Here is a 19,962-nt window from a genome sequence, read left to right as displayed (position 1 = left end):
ATTGGACACACTTCTGCCAAATTGTATGTGATAGCTCTTAATGCTATGCTATCTGCAGAACTTGACAGGAATGGTTGTAGGGCTAAAGGGCAGGCCAATTTTTGGGTGGATTATTAGACTATGGATCACATTTTCACACTACGAGCTATTATTGAGGAGGCTAGACACAGATTGGAGAAGCTCTATTGTTGCTTTGTTGATTTTCACAAAGCTTTTGATTTTGTTCCTAGGGTGGCTCTATTTGAGAGACTTAGGGAGATTGGTATTTCTGAGATGCTATGTATCACTATTATGAGATTGTATGAGACTATGGTTGGCAAATTCCGAACTCTTGAGGGCTTCTCTGATCTGATCCATAACACCATTGGGGTTAAGCAGGGTTGTCCTCTCTCTCCTACTTTATTTGGGTTATATATTGATGAGCTCGAGGACTTCCTCTTGAAGTCTTCACTCCTAGGGGATGGTTGTTATCTTCATCAGGTTCTGATCTCTATCCTTTTTGCGGATGACGTTGTTCTCCTTGCTTCCTCTCCAAATAGGTTACAAAGACTTCTAGATGGCTTAGCTCTATTTTGTGATCAGTGACAGCTTGTGGTTAATTGGGTAAGACTCGAGTCATGGTCTTTAATTGTTTAAAGACTTCTCATCTTCACTTCATTTTTCAAGGTCAGGAGATTGAGATCACTTCTTCCTACACTTATTTGGGGGTTATGTTTTCTGGTCCGCGGTTCAGTATGAGACCAGCTATTCTGTCTAGAGTTAATAAGGGTATGGGTTCTCTTGCTTTGCTTGAAAAACAGTGTTGCAAACATCACTTCGAGGATACCTCGTCTAAGCTTTCTCTCTTAGATGCTCTTGTGCAGTCGACTGTACTTTATGGTCTTGTGGTTTGGGGTCCTTCTCTTTTGAGCTCAAATTGGGCCTCGATAGAGCGGGTTCAGACTTTTTTCTTGAGGCGTATCATCAGATGTCATAGGTTCACTCCTCACAGTGTCATTCTTGTTTAGTTTGGTGCTCATCCTTTCAAACTCGCAACCATTTTTGATTTGGTGTGGTTCCCTCATTGTCTTCGTAGGTTTGTGGATACTGAAGGGTACTGAGACCGCTACTCCTATTTGGCTTACTGCTCTTTTGTTTCTACTGCAAATGCTAAGTCTGGTTCTCGCACGCGATGTTGGTATGCACAGGTCTCTTCTTTGTTGAGTTCGATTGAGATTGATGTTGATCATCTTCCCCCTTTTCAGTTCTCATTGGATGCTCCTGCTCATCTTCTCCCTTTTCGATAGGAGTTGAATGAGCATGTTCGTCTTGATATCTATAGGCGTTACATTGCTACTACTTGGGTTAACCCTCTTGGGGGGTTACGCCGGCAGATGTCCTTTTATGCAGAGCAATTTTTGGAGATTTCTGATGGGATCATTGTTCGTCCTAGCTACCTTTCACGACAGTGATCTCATGCCTTGCGGATCTCTTTAGGTTCTTTTAGAGTTGGCTCTCACCGTCTTTGGGCCTAGGTTGATCATCATATCAATTGTGGGGAGCAGATCTGTATGCTCTGTACTTTAGGGGAGGTGGAGAATGAGGCTCATTTCCTTTTTTGATCCCATGTTTACTATGAGACCAAAGGGAGATTCTTTTGCCTGTTTCGTGAGTTCTTCTCTCTCTAGACTTTTTCAGCTACTATGATCAGAGATGTATTGCACTTTATCTTCGTGAGGCCACCACGCTACATGATAGCACATTCCAGGCACTACTCCCACATCGGCACTCGTCTACTTAGCTCATTACTGCCTTTTTTACACCATTATCCCCTTTACGTGGTGTGAAAAGACCCTCTAACTCGATCCGATCTAACGGGCTTTCTAGATGTGTCAAATCTCGCTGCGACTATTTTCACCAGCGACACTCTTCTATACAGTATAGTTCCTCTACACATCGGCATATGTACCATTCAGTGACTGATTTCTTTTCGCCCAGGAAGGACTCCTATTTTGGTTGTATTCATTTATTTTCGGACACCTTTGTGTGCCCTTGCTGGTGTCAGCCTCACTATTGTAATCTTTCAGTCCCGTAGACCTCTTTTTGGTCTTTTGTTGGACATTAATATCATTATCTTATCTTATCTTATTTTAAAAAACCGTAAAGAATTTGAAGACGATGTAGACTAGTGATTTGTAGAATTTCTTTCTAGTTTCTAAAAAAAAAAATTATTTTATTTTTTGAATTGATTGAAGTCCATTTTTCTTTCTCCTTTCAAAAGTGGTAGATATGAAAAATCAGCATTTTTAAAGAGTGATGGTTGTTTTGATCAACATAATTTTTTTTAAAAATATGATAATGACAAAATTCTTTCAAGGCTAGAATGGTAATATCAACACCTAGCAATTAGTTGGTTTCATTCAATTCCGTTAAAAAATGTAGATTTTATTCGATTGTAAAGTGACGTCAATGATAAATTAGACATAGGTTGATTTCAATTGATATAATTTATTTTCTATAATTTGAAATGGATTTTTTCTGGTTTTGCTAGAAAGGTAACACATATACCTTCGATGAACATATTTTTAAATAATTATTTTCTTCCATTTTGTGTTTTTCCCAAAGCTTCAAACAAAGATTTATGAAATTGCCAAACAACCTATATTTAATAAACCAAAAAAAATCACAATAAACACAATGCATATTAAAAGTATAGTCATTAGAAAGCTTATTTAGAGCACAACAATGTGATATATTTAGTATCAAAAAATAGACCTATTTAGCCCTTGTTTGAGCCCTCAAAAGAGCAAATTTCGATAGAAAATTTAGGAAGTTTGTAAAATTTTCTATTTTGGGACCTTCCAACGAAGGGGTTTTCAAATGAAGCTCTTAAAAAGGCTTCATATGAAGTAGGCTTCATTCGAAGCCCCCTAGGAGTATTTTGGATGGCCTTGATGGAGCTCTAATTCTAGTATCTCCATTGATGCATTTTTTATTATCCTTTTGCTATATGTATCATGTCTACAAGATATATTACTGATCTATTTTATCTCTTGGGATGAGACTTAAAATCTTCTCGCAAGCTATGTTGGGGTTGGGTTCGAGATATTTGAAAATATCTATTTGGACTTCCGGCACATATCCATGCTATACAGAGTCAGAAGTATAATTCAGCTTACTAAATAATTCCAGCAGAATTCTGATGTTTCTATATATGATTTTCCAGTGAGGGTTTATTGGAGTTCATGATGATGATGGATTGCTAGAAGCTTTTGGTTTGAAGAAAGGTGGCAATTATTGTTTCAGTCTGCAACTATATGCACAGCTCCTCTAGTGGTGGTCATTATTCTTCAAAGAGCCCCAAGACCTCATCAAGCTGTCCACTATCTGCATACACAGAAATCTGTGTTCCATGAAACCAAGTCTTATCTCGGCATACCCTCAAAAGAGTTTCCTGGCATCATCAAATTGTTTATTTTTAAGCATATGCTGCAATAAATTGATTCTTCACAACTGAATCTCTTTCAGGGACTTTTTCAAACCACTTCTATGCCTCCTCAAATTGCCCATTCTGCATACATGCTAGAATTATAGCAGTCCATAACCCAGCACTCTTTTCAGGCATTTTCTTGAATAACTTTCATGCATCCTGTACACATTTGCTATAAATAGCAGTGTTCTCCACAAATAATGTCACGACTTAACCCTTTCACAAATGCTCAATCCAGACGGAGGATTAATTCATTGAATAAGGGACAGATGCATATCAAGAGTACATAAAGCCTTCATACATTGAGAATTGGATAAGAAGTGGAGAATATATATATATTTTGAATGGTGACTCATGATAAAGATGTTTACAAGAAAAACATATGAATTTTTCTCATGAAGAGCAATGAAAAAGGAAGCCACAAAACACTACAGAGAAGGAGCAGCGTATAAAGGAATCAACGGCAATAAGGAATCGATGAGAAAACATTGGTGACATTGGGTACATGCGTTCAAACAAGGCAAACCATTTGCGAATAATAAGACTGTATTCAAGCAAGGGTCAAGTGCAGTTCAAGCATTGAAGGTATTAGAGATGAAAGCCTTCTAATGACATTATCGGGAGCCAAATAAATCTATCCAGGAGCAGATGCCGTAGAAAAAGAATTCAAAAGGATACAAGCGCAAGTCGATTTATGTACTTTGATTTGATTTCTAATATCTATCATGTTGTATTTGTTGCAGGCTCTCAAGCGGGAGAAGAAGCGATCGAGAGGTGAGCATATTGAATTCACAAACCGAGTAGAGGAGAAAATGAACCCAACACGATAAAGGGGCCCGATGAAATACATGAGGAAGATCCCGTAACATCGGAGAAGATCCAGAAGGCATGTTGCCTGTGCTATACATTCGTCAACATAAAGGATCGAATATATTTCTATCCATAATCTTCCACTGCCAGAATTGGTAGTACCAAATAATATATGGTTAGGCAAAAGCAACAACTATTGAATAATCAGTGCCTTAGGTTTATTTTTGAAGCCTAAGTAGCAAGCAATTAGTTTCTTGTTATCAAAGGGTGCGATGGTTGAAAGTGTCTACTCATGGAAAAATTCATATTTTTTTTTTTTAAAAATTTATATACTATGATGCACTTATGATATATTATATTTTCCGACTGGTAAAGGAATGAGCAATTGAACAAAGCTCCTGGGTTTTGGATCACTGAGCAAATTTATATATGATTCCAGAATTGAAATTCGCAATAAATTGATCATTTGTAAGTAGTGTCTTTATTGTGATTTATTTCTAGCATAATTATTTATTTTATATTTCGGAGTTTTAAATTATTAGTAAGTTGTGTCCTTTGTAAATGTTTTATTTATTAATTTGTATAAATATGTTAATATTCGGATAAGTGGACTGGATCATTATTGCATTTTAAATTTGATAAATATAAATATTGTGAAATATTTTATTATTTTCATATTTATGTCTAGTTTGTCTCTGCAGGAGTTAATGTGCATCCTAAACTAGTTTAAAATTGCATTCATATAATTGATCCGTCGCGACTGAATTATTAAAATTATTTATAGTTTAAATATTTTGAATTTTATAAAGTTGTACGTTTCAACTAATAATATTGATTCTGATTGCCCATTTAATTAAGCACTAGTCTTTTATTCTTGATTCATAACCCATATGCTGGCAACCATTTCATTTGTTTCCATTGAGGAAATAATATATTCATTTGTTGAAATCATGTATAATAATCACTTTTATTTAAAAAAATCTCATATATTCTTTTATTATTCTTAATTCGAAATTCACAAATTTGAATTTTTTTTTCTATATTTCTTGCCATAAGGAAAACTTTCATTGTATTCGTGTTTTAACTGATTTGCTTTAAGCATCTTGGATATAAGGTTGTTGTCTAGGATCAGGTACACCCGCCTTGGTTTTGCAAAGCTGGAAGTGCAGGGAACTTTGACCATATTGTTTAGCTTTGTCAAGTTGGCCTTAATTGGGTGGATATCCCAGCATCGAGCAGGTAAAGCTCGTAGGATTCCAATCTGTGGTTTTGGGAACCAATAGGCCCCAAGGGGGTTTGAACGAACCCCCTTGGCCCACTTTTCGGCCTCTTATTGGCCTTAGGGGGGTTCAAGTGAAGCCCCCTAGCCCACTTTTTGACCATTTATTAACCCTAGGGGCTTCGTTCAAAGCCCTCCGTGCTAATTGGCAAAAGGGGCTTCGAATGAAGCCTAGGGCTTTGAACGAAGCCCCTAGGGCCATGGCTTCAAGCGAAGCCCTAGGTGTTAAGTTTGTAGTTACAGTCAGATTGATATGATCATGAGTTTCATTATTGATGATATAATTAAATATTCCTTTATATACATATATTATATATATAATATAATTACATACATATATATAGTAATGTATATATTATACATATGGTTATTTATATTATTAATATACTAACTAATGATGTTTAAACCTTGGAACATGTCTCTTTTGAGAGACATGTCTCCTCTCATACTTATGTGAGATCCAAATCTGCATTTGAAACATATCTATAACAATGGCAATATAATTACATTTGTAAAAACGATCTTCAATTACCTAACATGGTATCAGAGCCATACTATAAATATACAAAGAGTCACAAGAAAACTCCCAAAAGACATATAGTAGAAAAGGCGATCTTCAATTGGTTTGAACCTTTAGAGCTATGTAAGCACAGTAAACGTTAATTATGTAGACCCCGAAGAAAGATGTTGCATGTTTGTCAAGCAAATAAAAAGGCACATAAAGACCTTTGAATAGAGCACAAGCACCCACAAAGAAATAAAACATAAGGATTGAAAGCCTTTAGATACGAATGGATTGTACTCACCTATTAACTATTGTCCAGGTCAGACAAACCTATCAGTCAGCAGGGATAATCACTATGAAATAGATTTTTCAAAACTAAAACATAGAAAAATCACGGAGGAAATAAAAGACATGTCATCCGAGTATAAGAAAGAATTTTATAAAAGGGAAAGGGACTCCCTAATACATTCTCGAGGGTGGACATAGTACCACCAGCTAGGAAAATATATTGTGGAATGACACATATCACTATTACCAATTGATGGAAAAATACTTGAAAGAAATTATAAAATATGTTTAAAGAATGACGACTCTTCTCAAGAGAGATCCTCATCTTTTGATATTGGCGATAAATTCGAGGTAAGAAATAATGTATATTACCTAATTCATAATTACATTAAGGCATGGAAATCTAACTCGAAATACATATAGTGATGTGATCCTTCAAACTACATAAATCGACTTTCCTTACTTTCAATCATTCACCGATTACACTAAACTTGGAGTAGAATATTGATCAAAGTCGCAGACATTGATTAGATTATCGAGGCCATAAATTGAAAACTATTTTTTTTATAACCTCATATATGAGGCACGAGTCAAAGGACTTAGTCAAGGATTGGAGGAAGTTTAAAATCTTCCAAAACTAGGGGTATGATTTGTTATGAAGGACAATATTCAAGATTCGTAGCAGGTGACATCTCAAGCGGTTGTTGTATGAAGGGTAACTAACGAAAAGTAGAGTCAAAATCGTATTGGTTGAAATTCACATACCAAGAATTGAAAGTTGGATAGGAGCACAATCTTCTATACGAATATTGTCTATTAAAAAAAGGGAGGAGGGACTACTTCCATGTCAACATAAGGAGGGACCCGCTACCGTGCATGATATGTAAGGATAGATAGTCGAATACATGTATTTGATGATCCAATATCGAACCTAAGCATCAAACAAGGATTCGAGAGAAAGTCAACAAAACAATATATATAGAAACCATGAAATCAATAAAGTAGATATAAATAAGGTTCGTCCCTACAGAATAAAAGGACAAGTACAAAACACCACTATCAATAAACAGGTGTTGGCTAATCTCCAAACAAAATGCACCAAAGACAAAAAAAAGTCAAACATGATTCTTTTTCAGATTCACAAAAACACAATTTTGTTATTTTTGATCACAAAATATACAAATCATGAAGATCAAATGCTGAAAATTTCAGTGTTTTTGTTTTTTTGAAATCTAGTCAATGGTGCAATTTGTAGGGAGGATAGCCACGTCCATAAACAAAAGGGGTATATCATAGGAAAATAAATATATTCTGATGAGATGTATATATCAAAGACATAAATCAGTTGAACGGAGAGATAAGAATGTGGATTTCAAACATATCTTCTTATACCCTATTATAACCTTACCACGGTGGAAGATCCATTAAAGCATCGTATGTGACTTTGAAAGTGGAACAATTTACACATACATATGATAGACTGGTGGATAGAACCATGTAATTGAGTCACCAACCGGTGAAACATGAGTCATTCTAAAAGGAGGGGAAACCATTAACCAACTCAACTAAACTATCAAGTGAGACCAGACTAGTGCTAGTCTGGGTGCAGAGTGAAACCCTAGGGAGTAGGTTGTTTTTCCTTCAACTCCAGGCTAGCTATAGGGATGTAGTCTACCGAAAAAGGATGAAGGATGGATAACACCCTTGCAGGTTCACATGCACAGGTAGCCATAACCTTGATCTAGTGAGAAATCCAGGCTCGGGGTGGCCTCTCCTGAACGATAGTGAATGTTACAGGTCCTTGGCCCCTACTATTCTATGGCTAGGGTTGGTTTGGGAAGTTTACATGTGGATCCTATGAAAGGAAAGTATGTAAAATCATACAAAAACATTTGAGAAAATAAGCATCAAGCGGACTATTGCTTAAGGGTCCATTGGAAAGGTAAGCATTAGTTTCCAATCTATACTTGCCACACACAATAATGATGATTTCGTTTATATTGATTACTTAAAAATATAGTAACATTAGTAATTATAAATTAGTAATGATAATTGAATAAATAGTAGTTATCATTAGTAATTATAATTAAATAAAATTAACCATTATTGGTAATATATAAGTTAGTAATTATAAAGAAATAAATACAATCAGTCTTTGTATTTCTAATATTGTTTTGAAGGCAAATTATCTTTGATTATTTTATTTAATCAATGAATTCTATCTTATTTGTGTTTTTGTATATACTATAAGAGCCATGTGCCTTGATCTTTTCCTTTGAGAATGTTATTAGAAGAAGAGAAAAATTGAAACTTAGAAGGAGGCTGACATTTGAGGAAACCTTAAAATAGAGGGAGCATATAGAGGATATGATTTAGTCAACCTTTGTTGATCTTGATCATATTAGTTTAGAGGGAGTAAACCACATTGTGATAGATTCACTATTGATATAAATTTGGAATACACAGATTGCAAGATGTGTGTAATATAGGTTTAATCAAAAGATCAAACAAGTACCTTTGCATGAACAAAGGAAACTTGAGTTGTTGTGAGACATTAATGAAGATTTTAAGAATTCATTTGAACCATCTACGAGTCTGTCTTTGATGAACAAAACTTTACATATGAGTTGTAGATTCATTCATGTGGCACAATCATACTCAATCAGGATATTGATGTATTGTTGACGAGTTTGCAAAAATGGAAGGACATGTTGGCTTCCACTGTTAAGCTAAATGAATGTTTGGACCTTTAATGGACCAAAAGAGCAAGTTGGAAATTAGAAAGGAGTTGTCATAGTTGATACAAAATTATTCAACAGTATAGGAATGAGTGGAAATTTTACATTGTGAGGAGAATAATAGTCAATGTTCCATTCCCACTTGATCCCTATTTACAGGGGAGATGTTTCATTCTCAAATAATCTAAGAAGACAAATTTTGAATCTTTATGTGAAGATAAGTATTCTTATCTTTTACATTTATCTACTCTTTGTAGTCTCTCTCTTATTTGTAATTCTATACATACTGTAAGGGTTTTTTGCCTTGGTCTTTTCCTTTATGGTTGAGGATGTTCTTACAAGAAAAGAAAGTTGGGACTTTACACATGCTACCAGATATTGTGCAGACTCAACCTAATGATAGTAGCTCTAAAGACCTTGATGATCAAGATGGATAAAATGAGGCTCTCATCCTTGATGATTGAGATTATGAGATTCTTCTACATTAAGAGGGAGTATGACACTTCTTCGAAGGCAACACAAGAGCTTAGAAGATTGATACTCAAAGGGAGTCTAGAAATACATATGGGTGACTACATGATGTTGATGGGCCTACTCCTATGTATAACATGAGAAAGTGATGACTTATCACCAGAAAATCAGAAAATTGATATCAAATTCAGAGTGAGTTCGACAGGCATCCTTGGGTGAAGAGAGTTTCTAAGGAAGTAACTAGAGGACCTAACTTCCTAGGATCGATGTTCAGAGGGAGAAATTTTTGAGATGCAATCCTTTGTGGATGATATCTTCTCTATGAGGTGAAGTTCTAAGAGAAATTCTTTGTAATGCACTCTATATGAGAAAGAAGTATGAGGTGAAAACCCTTTGTTCCACCCTCTAGTAGCAGCTATGGTGGGTCCACCCTCTGACTTGTATATATTTAGAGGGATATCATGTAAGTTACTATATGATGCTATCGTAATTATGTCATGAAAGGTGATGATCTTTCATTGATGTATATATTTAGAGGGGAGCTATTGAAAGGTGATGATCTTATCAATAATTGGACTTGTTATCATATCTGACTACATTAAGTTGTTGTCCCAGTGTGTCCGAAGTTATGATAATGAACAAAAGGTAACTATTGTAAGGTGACAATTTTATCAATAGTAGACTGATCTCCTAACACCAAAATGTGTTGGAGCAAGTGTTATCTTGGTTCTTCGGGCTAGATTTTGACGGACACCTTGATAACCAACTTATCATGGTTCTTCGGGCCACATTTTGTTGGACACCATGAAAGTTGCTATGGTTCTTTGGGCTGAATCTTGCTGGACATCATAACTTAAATTTATTATAGACCTCACTTAAAGTGATGTTCAAACTTATATTAAAGTCAAAGATTTCTTAATTTCCCTCTTTGCTAAAAGAAGTGTTGATAAATTCAGCCTCACTGTGAATCGTCATAAATTCCACACACACACGTGGGTGTGTGTTGATGGATTTATGTTGATATCCTTAAATATGCCATTTTAGGAATATCATTCTGAGGTGATATCTTTTCATATACTCAAGAGCATAATATATTCTATCAATCCTTCCTAACTAAGAGGGAGTGTTAAGTTTGTAGTTACAGTTAGATTGATATGATCATGAGTTTCATTATTGATGATATAATTAAATATTCATTTATATATATATATATATTATATTATTAATATACTAACTAATGATGTTTAAACCTTGGAGACATGTCTCCTCTCATACTTATGTGAGATCCAAATTTGCATTTGAAACATATCTATAACATTGGCAATATAATTACATTTGTAGAAACGATCTCAATTACTTAACACTAGAGGGGCTTCGTTCGAAGTGTAGGCTTCATTCGAAGCCCCTAGAAAATGATTTTTGCACTTTCCATCCAATTTCTTCATGATGGAAAGTGGGAACCATTATTATGGCCTTATCCGACATGACCAAGTATATTCCATTTGATGTGAACTGTTATATCGCTGGAGACGAAAGACAAATTTATATTCCTTAATTTCTTTGTATTATATATTTGCTGGCTCCACATGACATTCTTCATATAGCGCATGCCAATGTGAAAGTTACTTATTTTATATTGTCGTTGACCTCCTCCTTATGTTGTCGTTTCTTTGTCTGGGATATGCAATCATGACTCCTCTTAATTTTCTCATACCGTGTTCAATGCATATTTCTTATCTTTTATAAGGATGAGTAGGTGTGTATTTAAATTGGTTGTTACTATTCCTTAACAACAAATCACGAAAAACTATGAGATTAGTCTGGTCGTTCACATAAGCATTCCTTAATAGACTGTAGTATAATTTATCTTAAAACCACTAGTTGTACATAGCATGTCATACTGAAAAAAATGTCATAGTCAGCCCTTATTTAGAGACCTCCTTGTGTGCTACCCAGCTAGATGCCATCACAAAAACATTTCTTTAAGTAATCGGCAGGGATTACAACATAGAGTTTATTTGAACTCCAACTGATCATTGCAGATACGGAATCACCCATCTTTTGAGGATTTTTTATATATTTTCATCAAATGTTGAGTCGACACTTATCCTAACTTTAACATTTTCTTCAAATTTCTACCTTGGACCAAGATAGCACACAAAGTATAAAGTTTGACATAATATGAAGAATAGTAGATTCTAAATTTCGAACAGAGGTGTTGATTAATATGTAATGTTCCAATGTCCCCTGACCCCCTAGTAACAAGAGCGTATGGCTGGAGAATGTTTGAATCCAATTTACATGTGCCACAGGGCAGGCCTAGTTGGCCGTACGGTGAGTAGGAAGGGGTGTGCAGCGGCAGTGATGTATCTTAGGTAGATGGCCATACGGTTGGCAGATGGAGGACCATACAGTGAATATGATAGCCGTATGGTGGGACAAAGGCAGTGATGTACGACAAACAATATGGCAAATGATGTACAGTATGCAAGGTGGCCATACGGCTGGACTAGGAGGACGTACAGTTGAACTGGAAGGCTGTACGGTAAGCAAAAACTCAAGCCGTACAATGAAGTGTTGAATAACACAGATGGGTGGATGAGGGTCGTACGGGTGAGGAATGAGCAGTATGGGAAAATGGCAAGAGGCTACACGGTTAGGGGTTGAGCCACAATGATGAATGCAAATTTGTTCACATAAAACAAGTGGATCAGACACTATCAAAAACTTGAATACGAATAATATATGTCAAAAGATGGTGCTCCGATTTGCCAGATTCAAACGAAGTAATACATGCAACAACGAAATGGGGTGAGGGTAGAATCCCACCGAAACCGGAAGAGCCAAATAGGGAAGATCTTTCACTTCTGAAATGGCAAATTACAGAGAACTCCAATAGGAATTCGCAGTACAAAGAAATATAATCCAAAGCATGCCTACAAACTACCTACAAGCCGTGCTTAAATACCCATCGAGAAACTTTCCGAGGGTGTACAAAGATAGCCGACGGCGACACAAACTATGGAAACAAAATAAAAATGGGTCCGAGATACATTAAATCAATCGATCCATTAACAAGGTTTAATTAAATACATTTATTTTATGACGGGGACATTAGAGTCTTCCCGTCCCAAAATTTGCTTGTCCTGAAGAAAATGCAAACTCAGTTCTAGGAAACCTTCTGTAATCAACTCCTTCAGTTCCGAGTCAGGCACTAAGTAGATCTTCCTATCGAAGTAAATGATGTCATCAATAACCTTGTATCTTTTATCACGTACATAACCATCCATCAACTCACATGCAAAAGTGTTCTTGGAGTACTTGACCAATAGATGGGCTTGCCAATTATCCAAGGAATGCAGTGAGGTGTTGACTATCTTGTTTTTACTTGCAGCGTTTGGGGCCAATTCCTGTTTAAAAATTGCCTCTATCTTTTTGATTATGACTTCCCTCGATCCTTTATTTGACATTTCTCTTAGCAACACTTTCTTGCCATCCGTGTCGAATGAAAAGTCCATCCTTTTGAAACTTTGAGTGTACTAGTCAAGAGTTTCCAACCATTGGATGCCCAAAATGATATCAGTATCAACCAAATCTATGACAAAGAAATCATCTGCTAGGGTATACTTTCCCATGAAAATTTGTAGCCGTGAGATCTGTTGAGAATAGTGGATCACTGATAGACAAACAATTACAAAATGCTTGTAGATAAGTTCTGAATTAAATTATGCAGAATATAATACTTATCTATCACTATGATTTGTAGCAAAGTCTTTAACAGTCTTCCTCCTTCAGCAATGATTAATGTACTGGATCACTGTAAAACAAATGATCAAGGTGATAACAATAATATTCAATAATACTGATATTATCCTACAGGTACTCGAATGCCTTTTGATCAATGTTTTCCTTGCAGCGGTGTATGAGCATATATATAAAAGGTGAGAGACATGACTCGGAAGAGTCATGTCTCTACGTGGCCCAAAAGCGACATAGGGACATGCCTCTTCGGAAGCATGTTAGTTAACAAAGTAACTGCCTAGAACTTGTTTATATGCCGCCGCCCAATTAACAACTCAAGGGCCCAATAACATAGCAAAGGCAAGGCACGGGGTATGAAACCCCATGCAAGCAATATAATAAGTCGCTGACAATATGAAGCTCGACCAATATAACTTGGTCAACAACATGCTTACTTAACTGTCAATATTTCAGATGTATGATAGAGATATATGCATACGTAGATGTATGCATACATCAGTATGAATATATGTACGTATGCATATGTCTCTGTGATACATATCAGACAATGGTAGCATAATTTTGATGTTTACATCTTTGTATTGTAAAGCAGATATTAGTAACAAAATACAGATGCTCATATCTCTGAGATGCATAGCAAATAGTGGTAGCAGAAGAGATTCATGTTTTGCTTCTCCTGATGCTAAACATTAACACTCCCTCTTTAGCTAGGGAGAAGTAAAACATTAATCAGAGTCGTCATATAAGAAACACTGCATGAACAGTAAATGATCTCTACTTGCACTTAAGCAATGTTTAGAGATAGCACACATAGTCTCTACTTGCACTTAAGCAATGTCTAGATATAGCACACATAGTCTCTACTTGCACTTAAGCAATGTCTAGATATAGCACACATAGTCTCTACTTGCACTTAAGCAATGTCTAGATATAGCACATATAGTCTCTACTTGCACTTAAGCAATGTCTAGAGAAGGCCAAAAATAATCTCTACTTGCACTTAAGCAATGTCTAGAGAAGCCCATAAATAGATTTATTATTTACAAGATCTTCACCTTGTAAATAATTTTTCTATAACTGAACATGTTCATGAAAGATAGTCACCTTTCATTACATATCAAATAATATTAACTAGTGGAAACAAAATGAAACAACTCTTTTATTTCAAAAATTTTCCATTACAAATAATCATACCAAGTTTTTCTCTGAAGTATTTCAGTTTCACTTTAGCAAGAGGTTTGGTAAGGATATCAACCGTTTGATCATTTGTACATATATATTCCAATTGAATGACTCCTCGATTAACCATATCTTGGATGTAATGAAATGGAATTTCAATATGTTTAGAGTGATTGTGAAACACAGGATTAGAAGAACGCTTGATACAACTTTGATTATCACAATAAATCACAGTGGGCTTCAAAGGTCTTTTGAAGAGATCTGAAAGCAAATTTCATAGCCATACTGCTTCTCTAGCACCCAAGGAAGACGCAATGTACTCGGCTTCGGTAAAACTTAAAGCTACAGAAGTTTGTTTCTGACTAGTCCAAGAAATCATACCAGATCCAAGACTGAAACAATATCTTGAAGTGCTCTTTCGCTCAATAGAACTTCTAGCCCAATCAAAATCTGAGTATCCAATTAGTTCAAGATTGACTTTGTTATATTTGATTCTCATTCCAATAGTACCCTTCAAATACCTCAAGATGTATATAGCTACATGCAAATGTATCTTCTTAGGTGCACACATAAACTGACTCAAGGTATGAGCTGCATAGCATATGTTAGGATGGGTATTAACCAGATACATCAGGGATCCAATAATTTGTCTGTAGTAAGTAGGATCCACATCCTCAGATTCATTCATATCATCTTTTAGTTTGTGTAGGTTTATCTCCATAGGGGTAGTAGCCGGTTTACATTCCATCATTCCAAACTTGGTTAATATATCAACTATATATTTCCCTTGATTTAGTATAATACAGTTGTCCAGCTACCAAATTTCTAACCCTAAAAAATAGTGAAGTAACCCTAGGTCCTTCATTTCAAATTCAACAGAGAGATCTTGCTTACATTTCTCTATAAGATGTTCATCACCTGTAATTAGCAAATCATCAACATATAATACAAAGATAACCATATCATCACCTTTAGTTTTGAAGTAGGTGATTATCTATTCTTTCATACCAGGCTCTAGGAGCCTGTTTAAGACCATAAAGTGCTTTCTTTAATTTACAAATATGATTCTTGCAATCAAAGGTATTGAACCCTTTTGCTTGTTCAACATAAACTTCTTCTTCAATCTTACCATTGAGAAATGTCGTTTTGACATCCATTTGATGTACTTTCCATCCTTTAGATGCTGCAATAGCTAGGATTGTTCTGACTGAAGTATATCTAGCAACAGGGGCAAAAGTTTCTTCATAATCAATACTTTCCTTTTGAGAGAAACCTCGGGCTACAAATTTCACCTTGTATTTTTCAATACTACCACCTGCAACATGTTTAATCTTGAACAACCATTTGGAAGAAACAACTAATTTATTTTTGGGTCTTGGTACAATGTCCCATACATCATTTTTCAGTATAGAATTATATTCCTCAATCATAGCTTCCTTCCAAGATTGATGTGAAAGTGCTTCTTTAACATTAGTAGGTTCAGATTTTATGAGTTCAAATAGCAGTGCAACATGACAAGATTGATTTCTAGTCCTTTTGCTTTCTTGAATTACATCATCTAATTCAACTTGATTTTCAGCTAACATTTTTCTAGCTCAAAAGGGTCTCTTCTTATTGGTATGGTTGACATTCTCTGATTCTGTATGATTAGACATGGAAGAGATGTCAGAATTATCTTCCCTGTCAATTTTTGTAGCTTGATCTTCTTCTGAAATAGATTCATCACTATTACTAGAAATTTTAAAGGCGGTATCTTCTTCAAATATTACATCTCTGCTAATCTCAATTATTCTTTGCCCAGGAATGTAGATCATGTACCCTTTTGAAGTTTCACTATAACCAATGAATATTCTCTTTTTCCCTGAAGGCTCCAATTTGGTTCTCTTTTCTTTTGGTATGTGAATATAGACTGGACATCCGAATATTCTTAGGTGGCTTAAATCTGATTTAACACCGGTAAATACTTCTTCTGGAGTGGTGTTTTCTAATATAGAGTAAGGGCAACGATTTTGAATGTAGACAGCAGTATTGGATGCTTCAGCCCAAAAAGAGTAATGAAGATTTTGATCATGTAACATGGCCCTGGCTAACTCAACAATAGATCTATTTTTTCTTTCAGCTATTCCATTCTGTTGAGGATTATAAGGTACAAAACACTCCCTCTTAATCCCAACAAAAATACATAAGTTTTTAAAAATATCAGATGTGAATTTACCCCCATTGTTAGACCTTAGGGTTTTGATCTTTTGTGCTGATTGATTTTCAACTAAAGCTTTAAACTCTTTAAACTTGGATAAGACCTCAGATGACTCTTTTTGTTTTAGAAAATAAATCCATGTTCTCCTAAAGCAATCATCAATGAAAATTACATAGAATTGACATGCATTAAGGGAGGGAACTGACATAGGACCACAAAGATCTGTATGAATAAATTCAAGAATGCTTTTAGATTTATGATCACTTTTGGGAAATGAATGTTTAGTATTTTTACCTAATGCACACCCTTTACAAATATTTGAATGATCTGTTTTTAGATTTGGTAGGCCTTTTACGATTTTACCTATAGATGATAAGGCTCGAAAGTTAAGATGACCTAGTCTTCTATGCCAAATTTCAGTGGAATTTGACTTATTATTACAAAGGGTTAAGTTTAACTTTGGATTTTGATTATTACATAGCTTATAAAGACTTCCATCCCTAACTCCAATGGAGATGGCTTTCTTAATAGAAGAGTTTTTTTTCCAAGATAGAACTCTATCTCCTTGAAATACAATTTTGTACCCTTGATCAGCAAGTTCAAAGATGGAGACAAGATTTCTTTTAATCCCTGGCACATATAGGACATTTTTGAGTTGAAGTGTGATTTCTGAATTCAGTTGAATAGAACAAGTACCAGTTCCTTTAATAGGGTGAGAGGAATTATCTCCAATAGTTACTTCTTCTGATTCATGATTTGAGAAGGTTTCAAACTTATCCTTAAATCTGGAGATATGACAAGAAGCTCCACTATCTATGATCTAGGTGTTGTGATTAGTGCTTAACTCGCTAGAGAGAGCTGCTATAAATGCATAATTTTCTTTATCCATTTTCTCATTATTTTCTTCTTTAACCTCTGCTAAAGCTGCTTGGATTTTCTTTGTTTTTGGACATACATAATAGGAATGACCAAGCTTATCACATTTAAAGCATCTTACTTTGGATCAGTCACGTTGTTTGTGGGATTTGTGATTTTTGTTGTTGTCCTTCTTGTTATACTTGAACTTTCTTTTCTTATTTGATTTGGAATACAATGCTTGGATGTCACCTTCTTGATTTGAAATTAGACCTTTGGAAGCTAGTCTAGACTCCTCTTGAGTGCATTCATTCTTTAGTTGATCAAATTTTGAAAGTTTAGGACATGAACTTAAACCTCGTATGAAGCTTTCCCATGATAGAGGAAGACCTCTAAGAGCAATCATGCTTAGTTCCTTATCATCCATTTGACTTTGCATAGTAGCAAGTTGATCCTTTAGTTCCGTAATTCTTAGGAAGTAAGAGGTAATGGATTCTCCATTTTTCATTTTTATATTAAGTAGATCTTGTTTCAGAGTTAGCAATCTACTTGTATTGTTAATTTCAAATGTATTTTGAATGGTGGAGAACATTTCAAATGCAGTGTTAAGAGTGGCTATGGATGAAAGTATATGATCCTTTACTGAATATATGATTTTTTTCATTGCTTTATTATTATGCCTTTTCGATGTTGCTTTCTCGAATTCATTTTCAGGCATGGGTAAATTTGTTTCAATGTGATTTTCTAATTCCATCTCTCGTAGAATTATTAATAGTTTGGTTTTCCAAGATGAGAAGTTTGATGCTCCATCTAGCCTATCTTCTATTCTTACGTGATTCACCATTTTAGTGCTTGAGAAAAAAAACTTTCCCTTCCTTTAACTTTGGCTCAGTTTTAAAATGAATATTTTGTAAGAGTTTTCTTATCAATACTGCTCTAATACCATGTTGAGAATAGTGGATCACTGATAGACAAATAATTACAAAATGCTTGTAGATAAGTTTTGAATTAAATTATGCAAAATATAATACTTATCTGTCACTGTGATTCATAGCAAAGTCTTTAACAGTTTTCCTCCTTCAGCAATGATTAATGTACTGGATCGCTGTAAAACAAATGATGAAGGTGATAACAATAATATTCAATAATACTGATATTATCCTGCAGGTACTCGAATGCCTTTTGATCGATGCTTTCCTTGCAGCGGTGTATGAGCATATAGATAAAAGGTGAGAGACATGACTCCGAAGAATCATGTCTCTACGTGGCCCAAAGCCACGTAGGGACATGCCTCTTCGGAGGCATGTTAGTTAACAAAGTAACTGCCCATAACTTGTTTATATGCCACCGCCCAATTAACAACTCAAGGGCCCAATAACATAACAAAGGCAAGGCACGGGTTATGAAACCCGATGCAAGCAATATAATAAGGCACTGACAATATGAAGCCTGACCAATATAACTTGGTCAACAACATGCTTACTTAACTGTCAATATTTCAGATGTATGACAGAGATATATGCATACGTATATGTATGCATACATTAGTATGAATATATCTATGTATGCATATGTCTCTGTGATACATATCAGACAGTGGTAGCATAATTTTGATGTTTATATCTCTGTACTGTAAAGCAGATATCAGTAACAAAATACAGATGCTCATATCTCTGAGATGTATGGCAAATAGTGGTAGCATAAGAGATTCATGTTTTGCTTCTCCTGATGCTAAACATTAACAGGATCACGAGTGCAAGGTAACAAGGTTCCTCCTGCAACCTTGACCTCAAATCCTCCATGCTCAACTGCGCGTAGGCCTTTACTAGTGACCAAAAATGAATTGATGAAATTGAGTGTGGCGCCACTATCAATCATGATTGGGACTCGTTTCCCATGAAGTGTGTTGAAAACTCTGAAGATACCACCTCTAGTCAATGTAGTGAGGGTAGCAATGGAACCCCCTTTTTATATCAAGGCATTTATTCTCTCCTGCTGGGTAATTTCTTTGTCAGTCGCTGCAGGTATTTGTTCTTCGTCATCATCAGGTATCACCTCAATGCAGTGAATCTTTCCCTTCCTGAGGCAGCGATGACCAAGACCCCATGGTTCTTTGCAAGTGAAACAGAGCTTTTTCCTTCGGAGTTCTTGCCGAGAATCTTCATCAAACTGAGGTTTTTTCTAAATTGGCTCCTTGTCTTTGTCTTCTTGTGGGGATGGTGTTGGTGTAACTGGGTGAGTTTTGGAGGAAGATGCAGTCATGTTACACATTGCCTTAATAGCTTCGTTGAGTGTACACGGGTTGAACCCTTTGATCCAGCCTCTCAAAGGCTCTCTCAGCCCATCCATGAATAACACAATTCAACGTCTTTCAGAGATGTCTATGACTAATATTGATAGCCTTTGAAA

General features: G+C 35.5%; 1 protein-coding gene across 9 annotated transcripts in view; it reads left to right on the top strand.

The window, feature by feature from the left end:
* The window catches only part of LOC149572917 (Ubiquitin-like superfamily protein), a 227,257-nt gene that overhangs the window by 191,993 nt on the left and 15,302 nt on the right, over positions 1-19,962 (top strand). The window contains exon 5 of one of the 9 annotated variants that reach the window (XM_089814032.1): positions 4,213-4,707. The exons of the other annotated variants lie outside the window; for them this stretch is intronic. Coding sequence (XP_089670158.1) covers positions 4,213-4,299 — 87 coding nt within the window. The 3' untranslated portion in view covers positions 4,300-4,707. Of the gene's footprint in view, positions 1-4,212; positions 4,708-19,962 lie in introns of those variants that run through there. 9 annotated transcript variants of the gene reach the window in all.

The sequence above is a fragment of the Cupressus sempervirens genome, chromosome 2, assembly GCF_028749045.1.
Source record: "Cupressus sempervirens isolate cs-2001-9-10 chromosome 2, ASM2874904v1, whole genome shotgun sequence".
NCBI classification, from domain to species: domain Eukaryota; kingdom Viridiplantae; phylum Streptophyta; class Pinopsida; order Cupressales; family Cupressaceae; genus Cupressus; species Cupressus sempervirens.
Note: the sequence above shows the minus strand (reverse complement) of the source record. Positions and strands in the feature narration are given on the sequence as shown.